This window comes from Equus quagga, chromosome 13 (genome assembly GCF_021613505.1).
Source record: "Equus quagga isolate Etosha38 chromosome 13, UCLA_HA_Equagga_1.0, whole genome shotgun sequence".
Classification (NCBI taxonomy): Eukaryota; Metazoa; Chordata; class Mammalia; order Perissodactyla; family Equidae; genus Equus; species Equus quagga.
In genome coordinates this window covers 70660490-70682988 of record NC_060279.1, presented here as the reverse complement: position 1 = coordinate 70682988, position 22499 = coordinate 70660490, and the positions used below count along the sequence as shown (strand labels likewise).

Genomic DNA, 22499 nt, shown 5'->3' with positions numbered 1-22499 from the left:
TTTGCTACCCCTGGATAATCCTGCTTTGGAAGAGCCATCATCTGAGATCTGAGGAAGGCCCTGGAAAGGCCTTTAATGATGACAACAGTAACAAAACAAACAAAAAGGGGCAGACAAACACACAGCCAGAGAGAACATTACCAGTCGGTCTGAACATATGCCACCTCCCCTAAGTGCACAGCAGATTACAATCGTAGGATGGGCACACATTGTATGACACTTCAGCGTCGAATAAACCATCCTTCCAGTGGCCTCGTTCAAGACAGTGCTTGCAGAAATGCTGCCAGCCCACATGGGGATGTGCATCTTCCCTGTTCACAATGCAAGTAGCTCTTTATAAGGATGATCAGTCAATGCTGTGTGCGCTAATTTGATAGTTCTGTCATCAGACGGCATTGCAAACTTCATTACATATTTTAAATCAGGTTAACATGGTTTGTTAATGTTGGTATTCACTAAAAGACCACAGCTATTTAAATAATGAATAGGCATGATAATTTTTATACATATTATAGAAGTGACACGTGGATATTCTAAGTATTCTCTTCTCAGAATCTATCTTACATCATTCATTCAGTGTCATCAACAAAAAGATATATTAAGATGTTTCTGAGATGCTACAGATTCACAATTCTAGTAATTACTTTTAAAAATGAACAACATACCTATCTGAAGGAAAAATTCTTTAAATTATGTTAAAATATAGTCCCATATCACCTCTAACAGATATCCCTAAGGCAAGAATTTAATGCTCCTGCTTTAAAAAAGAAAAGACAGGGTAATAATTTGCTATGCACTAAATAAAACTTAACTATCAGATATTTTCCTTTACTTGTTTGTTTGTTTATGCACGCATGTATATATGGGCGTGTCAACAAATTCACCCACAAATGAACGTATTCTTGCCCGTTTATCTCCCATATTCAGTTAACACATCAAAAGTTGTTTCTACTTCTACTTCTGCAATATCTGGAGCATCATTTCTCTTGCCTCCTGGCCCCCAAACTGTCTTTGTACAGGCCGACGAAATTTCTAAAAGGCCAACTCTTTCAGCCTCTCTACTGGTCTCTGTGCTAAAAATCTCTTCACTTTCCTGCTGCCATAAAAATGGCCTCTCTGAAGCCCAGACATAACTTGGAGCCAACAGAGGCCACGGGTAGTAGGGATTTAGAGCTTGGGCGCTTCACTCCACCCCACTGTCTTTTAGTTACATGGCCTGGAGCAGATTATTTATTCCCGCCAAGCTACCTCCATAATAACAGGGAATACCACTCTCAAAGAGTCAATGAGAGACATAGATAAGGTACACAGCACAGGTCCTGGCATATAGCAGCAGCTCAATAAATGTTAGATTTTGTTGTATCATCATCATCAATTTTAATATGAGATCATACGATCCTGCATCCTTAGCCAGGCCCCCAGTGGACTCGTTTGTCTTCACCTCCTGCGAGGCTCGCCACAAATCCACGTGCATTACTTGAGCCTTTGCTATAACACTCATCCTATTTTGATTTAAAATTTGAAATTTTGTTCATCAAGATATTTTGGCATTAATTTTGATTTTCTGAAACACTGTATTAAAATCTTATTTATCTTGATTACTGAGTTTTTTAGCACCCCCTCTTAATTTTGTCCCTAATCCTAGCCCTACCATTGCTGCAAAGTCTACCTAAATTTTCTCCTTTTTTTGTCTCCATGTTCACCTCCCACAAATCCTTCAAGGCTCAGTAAAGATGTCAGCTCTCTTCCACAACTTCATCTAACTACGCTTGTATCTACCTCCAAGACAGAAAAGCATGTGCCCAGTGGTCCCTACCTCACCTCACTCTAGCATTTTGTATATCTCTGTCCCTTTTAACGCAAGTGCCCAAAGGCCAAGGATAATGACTTACTCACTTTTGCATTTTCTACCCGTTAAGTCAGCACCCGAGGCACTCAGTGAACGTTCATCAGATGGGAGCAGATCGGGCAGTTCTAGAGCAGCAATTTTCAAAGGATAGACCGTGATACACTGAATGATGAAGCCAGTAGTGGGTGGTGAAACTGGATCACAATCAGCACTTCAGAAAATGAATACGACCAAGAAGAAAACAGCAGAGGACACTGTCCATAGTCAGAGTATTATTTCATAAAATTTTTGTTTCAGACATATATACACCCACACATATGTATTCTACACACAGACACATGGACACGTATATGCATAAGGATATATGTATTAGGTTGTGACATAATTACTTTGGCAGTAATCAAAAAAAGTTCGAAAGACACTATTCTGAAGAAACAATAGGACATCTTGGCCTGTCACATACTATTTGCCCTGCCACAACATAGAAAAGGCAGAAGTTCCAAAGTCATCCAAGTCTTTGGAAGTTTGGGAAAGAATCAGATTAGCAATATGTACAGAGACCAATCCTGGGTGACTGAGAAACTGTAGAATATTGGAGTGGAATTGCTGAGGAATTTCTTAGGTACTAGCGAAGAAATAAGTATCAGTCTTTTATCAAATTAATAACATATATTTCTGGTTGAAATATTCATCATAAACATATATGGAAAAAAATCAGTCCTGGTAAAAACGGTTTCAGTAAAAATAAAAATTTTTAAAAAGCTGCACCTTAACTATCTTTGTACTGTTTAAAAACTTGATCAAGTTATTTAACTGACAATGGAATTCACCCTATAGTAGACTCCCACGCACAAAAAATTGATTAGTGTTGATATAGTTCTGATTAAAATGTTTTATTCATCAACGTAGAGTTAAAAAAAAAAAAAAGCCTCAAGATCAAAATAGCAGGTTGAAATAGCTGGTTTTATCTCCCCCCCTCCTAAACGCATTTTCTAAGTATACATGCCTATTTGCATGATATAACAAACACATTTATTGAGTACTTACTGTATGCAAGCGTCCATGTGCATTACCATCCCTAGCTCCTGTTGACTTTACAAAGCATCTTAAATTAATTGAATACTAAATAGATTAATTTTTCACAGATATATTTAAGATATAAATAGCTCATTGGAAAACAACAGTAGGCATAGCGGAAAGAGAACACTCATGAAACAGAAAGAAAAAGGCCAAAAAAGGAATAAATATATATTTATTAGGACCTTGAAAAATCGTGGTCACATGTATACACATATACAAACACATAGTATCTGATTAAAAGATTTACCAGCTGGGCAGCCGGTATACTGCTTGATAGCAATCAATAACTAGTATCATGTAAATATGAAGAAAAAAGTTGAAAGAAAGGTAAAAGCCTTCCAAAATTCTGAAGACAGGATGTTTTTATTAAAATATCCATTTTTCCAAAGGGTGTTGCATAGTCTTTCTTGTTGAGTGTAGACAACACAGAAATATATCTGAATGTACAGACCACGATAAAGTTGCTTTTGGTCTAGTGTTATTAAGGAATTCCATGGTATATGTCTGTACTTCAACCTAAATTTATTAATTCATATTTGACCTGCTTCCAAAAAGGAGACTTAAGGTGACCTTAAGAAAGAACAAGGTGAACAAAATGTATTAATCACAAAAAACCAGAGCAATTTGGTATGCTAACCGTTAGGGTTAATACAGTTCAAAAAAGCACAAAATTGAACTAGGAGCTCCAACAACACATTTTGTAATTATAATTTTAAAATGAAGCAGAAGGTACTGTGGTAGTTCCACAGAGGTTCTGCTTGGAGCTCAGAGTTAAAGGGCACTTCTTACATGTAGTGGCATGGTTTCACATGTTTTGGGGTCAAATGACAGACAATATCCTTGACAACAGCTTCCTGTACATCCTTAGCGATCAGTAAGATTTCAGAAAGTTTACATTTACTGGTAGGCTACACAGAACAGCAGCATTTCTTGAGTGTCTACTATAAGCCCCAGGGTTGAGTTATGCCTTAATCTTCCAACAATCCATAGATGTGGGAACTAACTATGTCTTCCATTTTACAGAGAAAAAGAAAACTCGAGGCCCAGAGAGGTAGTGTGACTTGCCCACGATGACAGGATCACTAGAAGGAAGGGCTGGGATTTGGAGCCTGGTTTCTTCACTTCAAAGCCCAGACATGGCCTTTATGCCAGTTCCCAATGCATTCTTCTTCAACAAAACAGATCAACATGCTCTTCTCAGCTCCTACCCACCTTATGCTGTTGGTAGTGGACTGTGGGAAATAAATGAGATGACACATGGAAGCTACTTAGAACAGCGCTTGCCTGGCACAGGTGAGTCCTAACAAATGTGAGCTGTGGCTTTTGCTCTTATTGGGTGACTTTGTCCTCTAGGCCTGCAGAACATGTCATATACTTATTCAGGGAAAACTCATAGTGAATCTTCTATCCTGCATCAAATACATGTCAAGTCTTCACATCACAGACTAACACGGAGGAATGTCAATGGTCAGGCAGACTTGGCAAAGATAAGCTTAATTTTTAATTTTTAATTATCTTTAAATTTTGGCTTTGGATGAAAAAGGCTTGCACTCTGGGTTCAAATACGAACCCAACAGAGCCTTGAGCCTGGCAATGAGACAAAATGGCACTGGAAGATGTGAGATACACACTTAAGCCAAAGGGGAAAGCAGACCACAGCAGGGACCTTCTAGGTTCAGGAGAAAGGAATCCACTATGTTCCCCTACTTTTTATCCCCAAGAAATAGGCCATCTCATTCCTAATGGTTGGAACAGAGAGGACAAAAAGAGAAGAAATCTCTATTATTTTCATGATTGGGTATATGCCAGAATCTAATTCTTTTGAAATAAGTTGCATTTTTTTTTCCTTTTAAACATCTTCTTAATGCTTTCTTTATAGGAAATGTGCTCAGGGCTAACGTGGAGATTTCAGCCATGCTAATTTCATTTCTTGGTCTTTTATGGTTATCGAGGGTCAACAAAGAGACAACACAGAACACACACAAAAGCCAACAAGAGATGTTATGTTCTAAGACAGAAAAACAGACTTATTGCATTCACCTGCCTAGGAATATTAAAATATCAAAAAAATATTAAAGTTCCCAGATTTTCCAGGTTTTTTTTCTTTCAAAGAGTGAGAATACTAAGAAAACATTATGCAGGTTTCAGTAGTTGATATACGGTATTTTTTTTGGATCTAGCGAATACACTTTTTATAACTTTTCTGTGAAAGGAGGGACTTTCTAGCTCAGATTACTTGGACACTCTTACTGTTTCTTCTTCCCTTTTTTGAGCAGTCAGAAGAGATTTCTTTCAGTACTTCAAATAAATAAGATATCCAGCTGAATAAACACCATACATTCCCGTGGATTACTTTGGCTTCTTAGAGAATATTTCACTTTCTTTTTTCAAAATGTAAATGATTAAAGAGATCCCATCATATGAAACTCAGGGATGAAATGTTCCAAGTGGTGCAGATTCTACACAAGGCAGAACGTGGAGAGGCAGAAGCCCCCACAAGAGCTGGATATTTCACAGGCAAAATTAGAACTCCACTAAAGAAGATACCTTAGTTGTTATACATTTTAAGAGGAGTGGCTTTATAATATAAACACATTCAAAAATCACTCTGTGCAATATTTTCTAAAAACAGCAAAGTAAAAGATTTTTTTTTCTTTCTTAGATTCCTACTTAAGAAAGCAAATTCTAAAACAACAAGAAAAAATCCTAAAGACTATACATAGTCTGGAATAAGACTAATATTCTGCATGGGCTTTGAAATGATCAGTGAGTCCTATCTAGCTTCATAGTTTAAAAAAAGTCCAGGTCTTTGGTCAATTTTTGAAACTCAGATCAAAACTCGGCAAATTTTCTTTAGAAAGAAAATTTGGGCCATCGACTAACAGAGCTCCCTCTACTAAAGCAGCATGAAAACAAATACTTGACTTTTGGAAGCATAATCCACACGTTTCTTTATTCTTTTCACAAGCTTTCTTATTTAGAGGGCGAAATCTTACCTCTCATCATGAGGCAGAAACGCATAAATATATAAAAAACAAAATGGGTGCATCCGGTACCTCTCTCAGCCCAGAAAGAGGAAAGACAAGTATACAGAAAGGATGCAAATAGGAAAACAGCAAGGAAAGGACACACGTGTCAGTAACAACTGCTACGGCACAAGGCCAAGAAATACCCAGGCCTAGGAGGAAACCTGGCACCATTTACCCCACCAAGAAGCACTAAAAAACAAACAAAACTGAACTTGTAAAGTGGGATAGGCAGCCTCTAAGACGGCCCCTGTGCTTTCTGCCTTCCAGTATTCACCCCACTGTGAAATTCCCTCCCTGTGAATGTGGGTCAGACCCAGTGGCTTGCTTCAAACAAATAGAATGGGCAAAAGTAATGGGGTGTCACTTCTGTGGTTAAGTTACAAAGCACTGTGACTTTTGTCTTGCTGGTAGACTCGATTTCCTTCTTGGCTTATACACTTTGATAAAGCAAGCTGCCCTGTTGGAGAGAGGCCTATGTGGCAAGGACTGAGAGAGCAGCCTCCAGCTAAAAGCCAGAGAAAAAGTGAAGTCCTCAATCTACTGGGCCACAAGGAACCGAATCCTGCCAACAAGTGCGTGGGCTCGGAAGTGGACCCTTCTCCAGTTGAGCCTGGACATGGCTACAGCCTGGCTGACACCATGATTGCAGCCTGTGAGGTGACCCTAAAGCAGAAGGTGCTGTTAAGCCATGCCTGGGTTCCAGACCCACAGAAACTGTGAGATAAGGAGATGGGGTGTCGTATTTATAAAGGGGCGCCGGCTGAAGTAGGTGCTTGTGAGAAACAAATCCTGTATACTGGGTCAGCTTATGGCCCGATTCGACCCTGCACCCCTTCATTCTCCTTCAGCACCATTTTTGGCATTAAAATACCCATTCTTTTGTAAAATGGTGGTGACAGTTGATTGTGCTGGGTTTGTTTTCATCCAGAGTTTTCAGAATACAGAATGTGAACCTGCGTTAGTCTCCCTTTTGTATTTCCTTTTGAATTATACTATTCTGTAAAATCCAAAACCCATGGAACAACTAGCCTTGGTTAACTGACTCATTTTACAGATAAGACTGAGGCCCAGAGAGGGTGAGTGACTGGCTCAGGGACACACAGTAGTTTGCTTATAGAAAACTCTAAAATGGCATTGAACGAGACAAGATATAAAGACGTAAAGCCAAGAGCATGAAGCTAAGCACTTATCAGGTTTTCATGTAAATGAGAACATGTCTTCAACTGATTTTCAAAGTATTCATTTATCTTAGTGTAATAAGAAGGGGGGAGGGTGTGGATTTCAGTTTCTGAACAATTCAGAACACTTGATTCAAGTCCTCTCGATTGCTGCTGGAAAAACAGTACCTTCCACCTCACAAGGAAAAATCCACGTGTCCAGTGAGTTATACAAAAATCAGTGTTCATAGAAGAAACATTTCAGAAACATCATCAGGGGGCAACACACACTCCTGGCATCTGTTTAATCGTGCTGGCCTCCAGTATCTAAACGGCGCGGCGGCCAAAAATCACTGGAAAGAAGTATGAAATTGGAGAAAAGGGAACTGAAAGCAGGAGGATCAAAGAAGTCACCACCAACTTGAAAAAAGTAATAAAAGAGCTAGAAAGGGAGTTAAAAGAGGCAATGCATGACCAAAATGCCAACGGGCACACAGAAGAAAAGGGGACGAGGAAGATAAAACGGGGGGACTTTCAAATCTTGGTTAAATGTTCATTAAATAATTTGTCACACATATTAAAGCCCGATTGTCGCTTTTTCCCCTCCCGGTGCTCATTCGGGAACAAAGGCCTAACCAGAGCTATAAAGCAAGGCAGAGCAGACACAGCGATGAGGCGCCACGGCCTCACAAAGCCAGGCGTACTTTCCCTCTCTTTGTTTTTAACAAGAAAGGGCTGATCTTTCCTCAGTGCTAATGTGTACTGTTGTTGGCTTAAAACGCACAGCCAGGAGGGCTTCGGTTCTGCACTACGGAAGCCCGTCTAGTCCTGGTTACTATTCTGCATGTGGCCTCAGTGGTTGCTCAGGCTTGTAGACAGTGTTTACACTTAATGCTCACAGGGAGACTCAGACCTTCTGAGACAGACACAGAGCCATCATTAGGAGAAGGGGAATGTAGAAGCAACGGGAAGAGAAGCAACCCTTTCTTGTCTGACAAAACAAGGATGATGATGATAACAATAATAATAAACATAAATGTTTACTGATTATCTAGCATGCTCTGAATGCTATATACTCAGGATCTTTAATTCTCAACATAGGTCAATAATAAGAATACCGGCTAATGTTTATTGAGCATCTAGCACATTCTAGATACTATACATTCATGAGCCCCTTCAGTTCTCAACACGAGCCCATAAAGTAGGTATAACATCGCAGTTTTACACAAGAATCTTAATCAGGTTGTGAAATGTGCCCAAGGGTTAGTGTGGGATGGAGCTGGGGTTTGATCTGAGAGCTGCCCAGCTCAAAAGCTTATCCTGTCTTTCCCACGCCTTGCTGCTCTCTCCTTACATATTTTCCCTCCATACAAACACTTCTGGGTAGATCCTTTATGTGGCACTTGACCTGGGAGCCTGGGGCGGAGGGGGACCGGGTTCTGGTCCCACCTTCTAGGTGTGTGACTCTAGCCGCATCCTTTTCTTTATCACCACATCCTGAACTGCAGTCCCCTGGTCACCCCAGAGAGACTAATGATAAGAAATGTATTAATGACTGCCATTCATTAAGCACCTAATCGTCCTTCATTTATTCATTTACAAATATTTACTGAGCATTTACTTTATGGACCGGAGATACAGTAGCACGAAGGCAAAGACAGTGCTTTCAAGAGAGGAGGAGACAGACAGTAAATGCAAAACTACAGAAGTTACTTTTCTAAATTACATTCATGTTAAATGTTCTGAAGGAGAAGTTCCAGGGGCCCTCCGTTCACTCGCACAGCACATAGTTACGGAGCGCTCTCCTGCAGCAGACGGCATTATGTAATAAGCACTAAGCACATGATGGGGATTCTTGATCCAATGCTTCCTTAGGTATGATGTTTGGACTGAGTTTTGGGGGATGAGTAGAAGGTAACTAAGGGTGGAGGAAAAGGAGCGTTCTAGACTGAAGAACAGTATGCTTCAACACCCTACAGGAGGATGGGGCTGGAAGTGGCTTGAGGTAAAGTTGGTTGAGTAAAAGAGGACCAGATAAGGCCAGATGCCTTCCCTGTAATTCTCACTTGCCTTCAAAATGGCCCTATAAAATAGATAGCATTCCCATTTGACAGAAGAGAAAACCATGCGCACACCTATTCAATAGCACCTGCTCAAAAGCCATTATCCCATCCTTTTTCCTTTCCATCAGATCTTGCCCCCCACTCTAGAGACATAAAATGCCAGAAATGCACTTTCCTAGCCTCCCTTGCACCTAGAATATGGACAAGTAACTCAATCCTGGCCAGTGGGAGCTAAGGGGTGTCTGTTAGGGAGGACATTTCTGAAACAGAACATTCTCCACCTTGATAAAGGAAGGAGGCATGCAAGGAGGGACCCCATGCCTCCCAAGCTTCCTTCAGACCTTATCATGTAGGATGCAATGGTTGGTGCTGCTGCAGCCATTTTATAAGCATAAAGGAAAAGCCAAGACAATCACAAAGGAGTTGCCTATATAGTAGCTAAATGAAACCCTGGCTGCCTTGGGACTTCTGAATATATGAGAAAAACAAACCTCTCTTATTCCAACCACTTTTAACTGGGTGGTAATAACTCACAGCCCCAAACATCTAAACTAATGTAGAAAATGAGCCTCAAAGAGAATAAAAAAGGAGGAAATCTGAGTTTTGAATACAGGTCTAAAGATTCTAATTCCTTTGCTGTTTTCTTGCTCTACCATATCCCCTGGCCTCTGAATTGAGCAGACCCAGTAAACTGTAAAGTTCCAGATGAAGTGAGAGATCACTAATAAAAGCAATGCCAACGATAATCCGGAAAAGTAAGAAGAATGTTTGAGGCCGCGGGGGCATGATCTCGGCGAGAAGAGTCCAGCCAGTGGGTCCTTCTGTGGGGGTCTGAGGGAAGCTCGAATGTGGCCCAGTCATCGTAGGGTCCTTGGAGTCTGGTTTTCTAACATATCTGAACTGGCAAGAGCAAGTCAGCCAGAGAATTCAACTCTCGCTCAGGAGTCTCAAAATATTTAGATTAGTGAAATATAGGCTGAAATTTATACTCTGAAAATCATATTTCCTCTTCCCAACACAGAGAAAAAGACTCCTGCTTTCTAAATGTGCCAATAAAGACTCAAACAGGGGTCTTGTCCTTGATAGGATCTAGAGTGTAGTCAGCTGCAGGTATTCAAAGGGGCGGGGGAGAAGTATTTTTCTAAAATACTAATTTAAAGAACAAATCAACATCTATTATCTCCTTCATTATGCTTTAAATTGTACAACTATAAATCACCCTGCAGCGGGTTATTCAAGGGCAGAATTACCCAGCTTGGCTTTCCCGAAGGTTAGAAGAATGACATCTTGTGCTTTTTCTAGTTATAATTTATAACTTTGCAACAGAACCAGCGTTGCAGGCCCATCCATTAGCAGGGTAGCCGCACATCTGTTAAAACTCAGCACAATGGCTGGCTTTACACGGCCACAGGAAACGTAACCCAATCGTTTCAGAAGTTCTACAAACTCAAGCCATTTTTTAATGTAAAAGGATTTGAAAATGCAGTTCCCTAAAACATCTGCTAAGCTCTTGCTACCCTAACACATGATATTCTTTCTACTGTTACCTGCCAACACAAATATTTGGTTGCACAAAACACCCTGAGAGGCACGTGATGTGCTGGGCTTCAAATTTACATACCGATCCGCAAAGGGCTGGCTTGGACCTAGGAACCCTAGCTAAGATGTTGTTTACCAGAACTGAAAGCTTATGTGCGGAAAGATGGAAGGAGGGCTAATTTCATGAAGGTGCTTTCAAACATTTGAAAAAGAAAACACAACCGCACAACTAGATATATACATGGCAGGGGCGCTGTGGTGCATTTGACAAAGCAAACTGACTTGGGAACAGCTGGTGAAGGGCCTGCAGGCTGATAGACCATTTTCTTGAGCAAGTTGGGTAAGTGCTCTGTGCTTTTTAAATGGAAGATACCATTGTAGAACTGTGGTGAGGAATAAATGAAGACATATATGTTGATACATAAAGCATCATGGCGTCTGGCCTAAACTGCCAAGTTACATCTTACTTGAGAGTATGGCAGGAATCTAAAGTCATCACACATGGCAACAATTGAAAACAGCCAAAATTATCTTTGAAAATCTCTTATGCCACCAGATAATACAATACACCTGGCTTTGTGAATTAAGTCCCATAGAGTAATATGTATGTATGAACATATTATATATACTAACATACACTATATATTAATGCATACATATGCAAAATATAATTTGAGAATATTTTAATTGCATAAAAGAGAGACAGGAAATTGCATAGACAGACAGGAAAATAAACATATAAGGCACACATGATGGATGTGACTTCATTATCAGAGAGCTCCCGGCAAACTTTAGGTTCCCTTAAAATTTTCAAAAGCTAGTTGAAGAATCCTATGTCTTTTTTTAAACAACATTAAAAAATAATCTTATTCCCATTTTTACCTATTATTTTTATTTAATCATAAATTGGAGGGAGAGGAGACAAAGGCTTCTCCCCCAGACCCCCCAATACTCCTGTCCTGTCCTCTAGACCTCAAGAGGAAGAAGTGACAGAGACATGGCTTTACCAGTAGGGGTCGCTGCACTGAGAATTAATCCCTATGAGTTTCTCATTAGTGATTATTATACTGCAGGCGGCCAAAATGGAAAAATTAATTAATTTCAAAGTGATAATGCATTTACAGCAACAATTAGAAATGTATAACTGTAAAAGGGCAACATTTAAAAGACAGATTACATTTAATAAAGTTGCACAAGAACATCCAATTGTAAAATTACTGATCTGCAACAATATTCCTTAAAGAGGCACTTAAAATAGCCTGACTCCATGAAGGGTGACCTAATTACTGTAACTAAAATCACCGTAGTCACAGCAAGTCACAGCAAATAAAAAAGGGACGTTGATATTAGAATACTGCTGTTTAATACTTAAGGGAGCCAGCTACAGTGGAGAAGGGAAGACAGGGCTTCCAAGCACAAGGCTGGGTTATGTTTCTTCTTTCCCTGACCTTGTACAATGGAATGTATACTCCAGCAACACTCATGTCAAAAGAAAAACACATTCTCTGAAGGGAAGTGCAGAGGGGCTATGAAGCACAGACAGAACACTAGCCATCTGGAGATGGAGACATCGCATCTATGCTAAGCTTTTTCTTGAGCTTTTAGGAATCCATCTTTTCACAGGGTGGGAATGGGGGTGCAACTACATGGCTTGTGTCCAAAAATATGTTTGCATTAAAATGGCAGAAGTGCAACTTCATCCATGAAACAAATGTCTTATTGTGATAGAAGCAACGCCAAGCAAAGCCCAGAGGGATAAAACGTGTGTCTTTTCCAATAAGCCCAGTCTGTCCCACCAGTGAAATAGAGTGATCCTATCTACGCTCACGCCGACTCCTCTCCCACATACAGACTCCTAAATGTTTATGGAAGAGAAGTGATTGGTTGTGAGTTTGACAAGTAAGTCCAGAGTTCCCATTCCACCCCTTAATAAACCTAGTCATGTGGAACTCTGATGGCTAAGAAATACCAACAAACACCTAAATATATAAAGATATTATTACAGAGGATTTTCCTAAGAATCTCAACTTAGCTGCATATTTCATAACCTTCCTAATCTATATGCTGATCTAAAAAAGTGCATTTGCGGCACATAAAAGATGCTATTCTCCAGTTAACTGGGGATGGACACATGGAAATTCCACTTCATAATGGCTTCCTCAGGGACTGGATGTACTATTGGAGACCACTAAACCAGGCTCTCTCCATCTAGACACCCTTCCTGCCTTGGCAATAACCCTCTCCCTAGGCCTTTGGGGCCAGCAACAGAGGTCCCCCAACCACCAGTACCACCAATTTAGACTCCTTTAGTCTTCTGACCCTTGTATCCATCGGCAGCAATTGCATTTTGGAGAATAACCTTCAGGACCAAGGTAATACTCACAACAATAAGAAAAACAACCATCATGGCAAGAGGTACTGCATACCTACTTATACAACAGACACTGTGCTAGGCACATTATTTAACTCTACTTTCCAATATGGCAGCCATTAGGCACATGGGGCCATTTAAATTTAAATTAATTAAAAATTCATCTCCTCAGTTGTATTAGCCCCTTTTCAAGGGTTCAATAGCTACACGTAGCCCGTGGCTATCCTTTCAAATAGCCAGATTAAAGTCATTGCAGAAATTCTATATCCATTATTATGGTTGTTAGATCCGTTATTGTCAACCCTCACACCAACCTGTATTGCCATTTTGGTGGCTCAGAATGGTTAATTGTCTTACCCAAGCTACCCCAGTTCGTAATGGTAAAAGCTAAGCCTTGACCATTAGGATCATTAGCAGGAAAGTGACTTGGTCCACTGCCCTAGGTTGCTACTTTGTAACTGTTTCCCCACCAGGTAGCCATGTGGAATCCCCTCTCTAGGACAGCGAATGTACTTACCTCCCCTGCCTACTGGGAACATTCCAGCACTCCTGATACAATTAGGCAAAACCTGGGTCTTTGGTGACATCTCCACTTTTTCTCCACACCCTCTCAAGGGTTATCTGCTCATTTTCCCACATCCCTCTCATCCAGGGCCAGAAAGACCACTCCTTGTTTTATCTGTTGCCCAAGGCTGCTCCCAGCAGGCTGAAGCACAGGGGACCAGGGGAGGGGGACAGCTGAGGCCTCTGCACACTGGCTGGGAAGCAGGACTCAGACATTCAGGCTGGGCATCGGGCATCATTGGGATGAGCTCCAGGTGTGGTCGTTCACTGAGTGCCAACCTTCTCCTAACTTTCCATGCCTCCAGGGCTGTAAGGCAACACTGCTACCTCCATTTTCAAATCCACATTCTGCTTCCCCACTGAGCTTGAGTCCTGACCATAGTTACCCCTCAAACAGCAACAGTCTGATATCAGGACACGGTTGCCTGCCCAACTTAATTTGCTGGCACTTTTAGAAATCCCCCTATTAGGTGCAACAAGCCAACAATCAAGCCTGACTTTGCTAAACACATTCTAAGTTAGGTAGTAGACAATAATAGACTCCTCCCCCCAAAACAAAAACAGTCACTCTGTCTTTTATTTTACCAGATCCTGTCTTCCTCCCCCTCCCACCTGCCCTTGTCCAGAGTCCCTAAGCCCTGGGATCCCATCACAGAATAATAGTTTCTATCATTTTCTATAAAAAAGCCCTCATCCACGGGAGTCCACACCAAATGGGGAGATGGTTACACCACCCTCCATCATATTCCTTGTACTCCAGACCCACCTCTAAGTCTTTCTCATCACATTCTTCTGATTGGAATAATCCTGGAGGAAGAAAAAACCTAAACTCTCTGATGTCATAGAAAGGAGTTCCTAGCTCCTATCAATGAACAAATACAAGTGAGAAAATTCAAGAACCAAAGATTTCAAATTATATTGGATGATTGGCCTGTTGGTCTTGAAGGCACAGGGCCAGCAGAAAATGAAGAGAATGCTCCTCTCTTCTCTCCTCCTTCCTGAATTTGGACAGTTCATCCACAATCCTGTCAATGGCACTGGCACCAGTTCAGACCCATATTCTTTCCTCTGATATCCATTGAAGGCCCTAACCGAGTACGAGCCAAAATCATGTGCAGAGAAACCCTCGTAGGGAGCCCACTCTTATGCAATGGAAGGCCAGATGATGGGAAAACTTCAGAACCCTGTGATACACATGGCAAGGGGTTTTCTTCTTTCCTTTTGGATATCAACTCCACCTTGGACTTGGAGAACTGCTCTCCATGGATCCTCTCACTTCCTCTGACTATGTTGGCTTTGCATAAGAACCATCATAGAATAATTAGATTACAATAAAAGACACACTTATTTATTTTCTCCTAAGCAGTTCAAAAGATTTTTGTTGTAGTTTTAAAAGTCATCCACAAACACGAAGGTTAAGGACGGCCGGTTGGAATGACTGCCAGAGAAGAAGGCAGACCGTGTTCAGAGGCTGTGGGGTCATTTGCCCAGGAAGTTGGAGATGATGATTTGACTTATGACACTCGTAAAGGCCAAAATGTGTTTGGGGAATGGGTTATTTCTGAGGATTGGATGTTACATTTGGTTAAGATGAATAGCGGCATCCACTAATAGGAAAACATTTTCAAAGGCCTATGGATTAGAAAAGTACTACACCAAATATAATGTGTAAAATGTGCATTCTTCATTCAAACTACTTCTTACTAAAATGCTTTCATGGAAGAAGTTTCTAGATATGGTTGTTATACGATCAACAAAAACGTAAAAACTTCATATTTACCTTTGTGAACATTTCCAAATTTAACCTCAGGAGTGTGATTCATTCAAAGGATTCATCTTTGGGGAAGTAAAAATAAAACACACTTCTAGCCAACGAAGGATTCTCCAGGAGAAATTTACACTCATTAAAAGAAGACTTTAGAACATCAGACACAGATTCTCAATGGAAACAAAGGAATCACATCTACTGATAATTCAATAGTCATAAATCCAAGTTTTTCACTTACTAACACAAAACAGTTTTCAAGCACTATGCTTGCTGAATCATAATAAAGAAATCACATCAAAAGACAACAGCCATCTCTATCAAGCTTTTCAGCCATACTTATAATACCATATCGAAAAACCACATCTTGTATCCAGACCTCCGAGATATCTTTAGAGAAACAGATGTAATCTAAAGTCGATTGAAATGTGTTCAAGAGCCCTTTCCAATGGCTTTAATAGGCCTGATGATGTGATTATCAGGACCAGACTCATCATTACAAGAGGCAAGAGGCTGAAGAAAACACACGCTTCTGGGTTTCTCTAGGACCCTTTCCACACACGCACACTCAAAGTGTTTATAGCAATAGAAGCCGTTCACTTACCATGGACTTGGTGAAAGGCCTGGCCAAGGTAAACAGCAGTGTGTACACCCACCAGTTGCGATGAATGGAGGAGTACATCATATTTCCAGGATGCACCGCGTTCGACGTGACCCCACGCGGAGAGAGGCGACGATGGAGCTCATTGGAGAAGAGAATGTTGCACAGTTTGGACCGGTTGTAAGCCAGCATGGCCCAGTAGTCACTTTTAGATGGAGAAAGTCGGCTAAAGTCTAGTTTTCCCGAGGAATCGTTAATATCGGTAAATCTAAAAGAATAGGAAATATGACATGAAGCGGCCAATCTCTGACTTCTGATACAGCTTTTTATTTTTATTAGAAATCTGAGGAAACTAAACAGAGCCTACTGAAAACTCAATTGTGCAAACATTGGAACGAAGTCTCCCTTAAAAATAGACAATGGCGATTTAACAATATAAGCCAATTGGATCCAAAGATAGATTTAATAAAGGCCCAAACTCATAAATGGAGCTGTCTTAACATGCTGCACTCCCCCTGCCTCTAACATATATTTTTCAAAACCTTCAACGGGAAGTTCAAGGATAATTAAATTAAACAGAAAAGCATCTTAAATAGAGGGCTGCTGCTTTTGGAAGCAGAAAGATATCACATTCCTAACCTTTGACGGGGCTTTCCTGGGTTATTTTAGCCAACCCTTGAGCCCTCTGTATTTTCATTTGAGCATCCAAGTAAATATAGATGAGTCTTGCTGCCTCCAAGACTCTTTTCCAGATTAAAAATTAATGATTATAAAGGGGTTATAACCTTGGTGAGGTGCCATCGATAGTCTTATATGTTTAAAAGATAAATGTAAACAAGGCCAAAATGAGTTCTGGCAGAGTCTACTGTTTTTAAGTATACCCATGGCATGGATACGCACAAATCAAAGTAAGTAGTTGATGTTTTATAATTGGGTCTGACGGAGTCGTTAAACACCAGCTGTTTGTTTCTTTCCCTTTTTTTCTCTCTCTTTCTTCTTCTTCTTTTTTTTTTTTTAAATAACAACAAAGCAGTGACTGCTCAAAAAAAAAAAAAAACAGATCGTAACAAAAGGAATTTTCTAGATGGTGGTCTCTTCTTTGTTGAGGACCCCTCATAATTTGTGTCACTAAATTAACTCTGGGCATTTGCTCTGAGTAATAAGAAGCATTACGAGAGTCCTCTAGATCACTGCTATGGAAAACAAAAGGTAAAATGAAAATTACAGGAGAATCTGGTTGTTCCTTAAAATGAGCGGCTCCGGTTGAGCTACAACCAAGAAAAGCATCACAGGGGCAGATGAAATTCACGTTTTAGTGGAATTTAAACATCCCTTTTTCAGGACTCCGTCAGTGACATCCAATTTCTAGTGTTAAATGACATTGCTGCTCTAAAGTCATCAACAAAGCTGATGGCCACAAATGTCATCATGGATCCAGCAATGAGACCTTGAAACTAATTGTTGGCTGCCGGTTTCCAAGTCCCCAAACCACAGGAAGAGCCCAGAACTTCTGAGCCTAATCATCTAAGGCAGTGGGACTTAGCGGGAAATTTGAAAGTTTATGGGGGCCTTTTTCTGGTTGTCATAATGATCACCGGCAGGGGCCGGGGATGGTAGATGTCCCGCAATGCAGGCAGCATCTTGCTTAACGCAGACAAGCCCCACTGGACATTCATGTAGATGAAAAGCCTCAGTATAATTATCTGAGCCTGGAGCCTCACTGTGTTTTACGTACATCCACAGTTTTTATATCCACCGCATTTCCAGGAGTGTAGTGCAACAGCCACGTACATGAAGAACGAAAGCACTTTCAGATTTTGTGGGTTCTGGGGGAGATGAGGCTTGACCAGATGCTAGTGGTATTTGCCGCACACCTGTTAACAGTCTGCATTTGCAAGTGATTTATGGGTGGACACGCACATCTGATTACTTACCTTTCCTGTAGACCTGCCCAAGCATTTACATGTTGAAACACATGCTATTTTGCCTCACATTTTTAAAATTTATATTACAGTTAGGCAAGCATATTGAATTAAAATGTATTTGTGTAGGGAAGTTATTTCTGAACTTTATTTCAACATAGTAATAAGGCATTACAGGAAGAGCTGTTAAAAAGGACTGTTGAGTTGAAACCCAATGATCCAAGATATGGTCCATGTCTTAGAAATCCCACCTCCTCTGAGTAGAAAAGAGCATTAGAAATTTAGACACTATCTAGAAGGTATGGGATAAATATAACAGTCTCCACTCTCACTCTCTGCTTTTCTTTCATTACCCGTTGCTGATAACATTTCTTGGCATTTTTGTTTAGCCCAACCCAGCTCAGGAGCCATTTCTTCCAGGAAGCGCTCCCTAATTAACTCTTGAATTGCTGGATGTCACAATGATTTCGTAGGTGGCAGTGGGAGATAGATTCACAGAAGCCATGCAAAGGAGATTGCAAAACAAGTTTCCATGGAAATGAAGTATCCATTCTCCAGGACCCAGTCTATGATACTCCTCGTGTTCAATGACCCTGCCACCCTCCAACATCAGTGACAAAGCAAGTCATGTCACCTTTGCATTCTGTCTGTACATTGTGCCTCAGTCCTTACCACACCACATTGCAAGTCATTTGTCCACCTGTTTTCAACCCTAGACGGTGAATTTCTGGAAGGTGGACAGATGTTGCCGGGCACACGGCACAGACTAAATACTGGATTAGAGGATTGAAGTTTGATCATAGCTTCGGAATTCCAAACGAAGGGCCAAGTTTCCTTATTACAAAAAGATGTGTTTCGATCCCTGCTCAAAAGGGGAAATTTACCATAAGTTCAGATCCTCTATGTTGCTCATTAATATGTGCATGTGGCACTTTTAATGTTTAAAATGAGTTTAGAATGAGAAATTAGATGGAACCAGGTTCCAGGAACCAGATGGAAGGAAAGTTTCAAGATGGAGGAGCACAGCCAAATATAGGCCCGCCTTCTGCAAAGGCACCCCCACACCCCGCCCACCCTGCCCCACCCATAAGCCCATGAGTGGACCCCTGATCTCCTGCCCTGAGGCTGTCCTGGGCAGCAAACTCATTTTTAAGGTCTGACTAGCTTGTCTTCACAACCCTCCAGGAAGCAGGAAGGGTAGGCAAGCTTTCTGATTCCTCTGAGCCAGGGCAGGCTTCCTGAGAAACGACCATGTTCACTCTCTCTCAGCTGAAGAGGCAAACAACTCTTCACAGGCCGCCTAGTCTATCTTCAAGTTGAAAACTTGACAGAGCCAAACAACGAAGTCTTAATAGCATTATCCTCCTACGAGCACACTAAAATGTTAACATTTGATTTCTGGACATTAACATTTGCTGTTTGAGGGGACCTCTATCTTATATTTCTATACATACTGCTCCTTTATTTTTTTTTAACTGAGGATTTTTCAACTACCAAACTAAAATAATTAGGCTGGATTCTATGCAGACAAAAGCTAGTATGTTCAAAGAATAGGACTATACTTGCATCAGAAACTCTGTGAGTGTGTGAGTGAGTGTGAGAGTGTGTGTGTGTGTAGCAACTTGACACTCAACACAGCTGCAGCCATTTAAAGTGGTTGAGTCCGGGCTCCGTTCTTTTCATTCCATTTTAATTGTGATCTGAAAAATTTTCACAGCAAGGAAGTCAAGTTCTCATTTGAATATGATGTATTTTAGGTATGCAGAAACTCACTTCACTTGCTCAGACTCCAGATAAGTAACTAAAATACAGTGAAGACACAGGGAGGCTAATAAATATTTTGCCTTGGGGCAGTCTGGTATAATATTTTCTGCAAACATAGGACTTTATTTTTCCCCCAACAGGGGGTCTTGACTCCAACGAAGAGATTCCACCAAGGTTTATGGAGGTAATTAGATATCAACACTTCCATTTTATAACATGGTTTAGGGCTCCGGGTCCTTGAGCAGTGAGTGAGGACTTTGCCAGTACTGCGCACCCAGTATTCACACCAGCTCTTGGGTGCCATGGGCAGCAGTACAAGGGTAATAAACAAACCAGCTTGGGGGAATGAACATTCTGAAAAATACCCTTTAATATGTGCAAAGGATAATCAGAGAGCAGAAGACAAGCACCAATCATCAGACAGGAGTGGGCCAGATAACACATTTCAGGAAGACCTTGTCTATAAACTAAAATGGATCTAATTCAGGAGAGCAAGGCCCTACTTTCCCATCCACCTTTTAAATGAAATTAAGATTCAGATCTCCAAGGTAGGCATGAATTACACAGCAGTTAAGGAGAGAACAAAGACGTCACATGAAATACCATTTGAGATACAGATTTACAAAGGGAAGGGAGCAGCTGACAATTCAACATAATCTCCCATTAAATACCAGCTCATTTAAACATATCCCATGGTGCCCTCCACATCTGGCAAACGAGTGGGGCTGGCAGATTTATTTCCAGAGCTCGCTCTCCCTCGCCTGCCCCCACAGTAGCCTCCCTCACTCCTGAGCAGGGCCACTCCACTTTCTTTCACAAACCTGGTGTGATTTGCAAAGATAAGGGTATCCAGATTTTGTTACCACCTAATTACTAGATGTTTCATGTCTTTTAAGGCGGGGGAGGATTATTACTGGCATTTTCCTTTCATTTCAGCCACCATAAATTTAAAGTGGTAAAACTAAATCTATCTGCAGTGTGTCACTTATACCCTAAGCCCCTGTGTTTGGGAGTGATAAAGGGTTCTGGCTAACCCTTGGCTGGTCTCTCTCTTCCGAGTCCCAGGGGTTACATTTTATGGAAGCATGATTAAAAAAATAAGCTTCATTCCGGGTCACTAAAACATTTCAGGACTTAAGACGCAGGAGAAGGGGAGAAAAATAGGCCCCTGCACATTATTTTTTTCCAGCCACTTTGCTGAGAGGGAAAGCTCCCAACCACACCAGAAAATCTCCCTGACGTGGATTAAATCCAGGCTCACCCAGCAAGTCCTTTGTCTCCTCCCAGTCCTTCTCTTAAGACAAACAGTTGTTTATCCAACTCTAGAAACAAATATGCTGCAAATACAAGGAAATTTTCAAGTGTCTTTTTAGTCAATTGAATATTCTCCTAATGGTAATAGAAAAGAAGTGCCATCTGATGCTTTAATTGAATTTTTAACCAAAAGAGGCATGGCCAGATTTCTAATATGTTCTAACTACAGTACTTCCCTTTCTACAATTACACAGCTAATGTCTGCATTGAATTCCCTAATTTCTCATTATAAAACAATTGGATTTCATCTCTCCGTCCTTAATTGCATTGTTTCTCCTGCTAAAATAACGGCACATTCTTCTTGGTGAGACGTTGAAGTTGTTGAATGACAAATCAATAAAGGTCAGGCATTCAGATTTAATCAATTATTATTCCATCTCGAAGCAAAATCAATGAGGGGCTTGAAGTACAGTTTGTAAAAACAGTCCACGTTACTGTAGACAATACGCCCCAATAATCCCCCACGATCACAAAAGAAGGCCTCAAAAAATTAAGTAAGCTAGGTTGAATACACCCACACTTTTAAGGGAAAGATTAATCAAAATTATTTGCAGAAAGAGAGGCTTGGCAAAGCATTAGTTGGTTTGAGGAAGGGGACAAGTGAAGAAAACACCAAATTTGAACCCACCTATGGGACTCCGAGGAGACCACAACGACCCTGGCAGGGGCTGAGCAGCACAAGACATCCTGGAGGAGCTGGACGAGGAAGAAGTGCCCCAGGTGGTTCACCTGGAAGGTGGTCTCCAGGCCATCTTTTGTGAGGCTCCAGGGTAGAGCAAAAGCTGCTGCGTTGCACACAAGCACATGAAGAGACCTGAAAAATAAAACAGCCAAGGTCATGTGGATGTAAACACTCTCAAACCAAGGATGATCCATGCTCCCTTGGGAATAACCAGTTCCTTGCTGTCTTCAAGTTTCCAATGAGTTGGAAATGGGATGCCCTAGGATGTCGCATCTTCAACCATTCTGCTGGGGAAGGACTTGGACCTTGAGTGCACACCTGTCGTGGGTTGCTAGGGACAAGGGGGTTCCTGTGACGTGAGGCTTCCAGTGCTAAAACCGGGACAATATCAGGCCAGGTTCTACCACCTAATTGAATCTGTGCTTCTTAAACCATCCAGTTCTCAGCTTTTTTGCCTGTAAAATCAAAATAGCCTTTAAAGTTGTTATAAGGAATAAAGGAGATAATATGCTATAAAAGGGCAGACACAGGAACCAGCACTTCGTAGGTGCTAAGCAAACATATCAAGGGGGAAAGGCTCTGTCTAAAGAGACAGACACATGTTTAAATATATGTTTTTAGAGGTCAGATGAAATCTATATTTTAGAAAAAGCCAGGGGGTAGGTAAGCAGAAGTCTATTATATTTTCTCTTCTTTTCTACATATTTAATTTGTTTCATAGTAAAATTGTTAAAAATAAAAGCCATTCATGTGAATCAAAATCCTAAATCCTCACAAAGAAATTGTACTTGTGGGAAAT

General features: G+C 40.9%; 1 protein-coding gene across 7 annotated transcripts in view; it reads right to left on the bottom strand.

The window, feature by feature from the left end:
• Nucleotides 1-22499, bottom strand: part of WWOX (WW domain containing oxidoreductase) — a 933724-nt gene that overhangs the window by 641137 nt on the left and 270088 nt on the right. For 6 of the 7 annotated variants that reach the window (XM_046683790.1, XM_046683791.1, XM_046683793.1 and 3 more), the window contains exons 7-8: nucleotides 21647-21832; nucleotides 16022-16286 (exon numbers count right to left, since the gene is read on the bottom strand). In XM_046683790.1, the coding sequence (XP_046539746.1) occupies nucleotides 16022-16286; nucleotides 21647-21832 (451 nt within the window). Of the gene's footprint in view, nucleotides 1-2039; nucleotides 2061-16021; nucleotides 16287-21646; nucleotides 21833-22499 lie in introns of those variants that run through there. The other variant, XM_046683795.1, reaches the window with a different exon arrangement.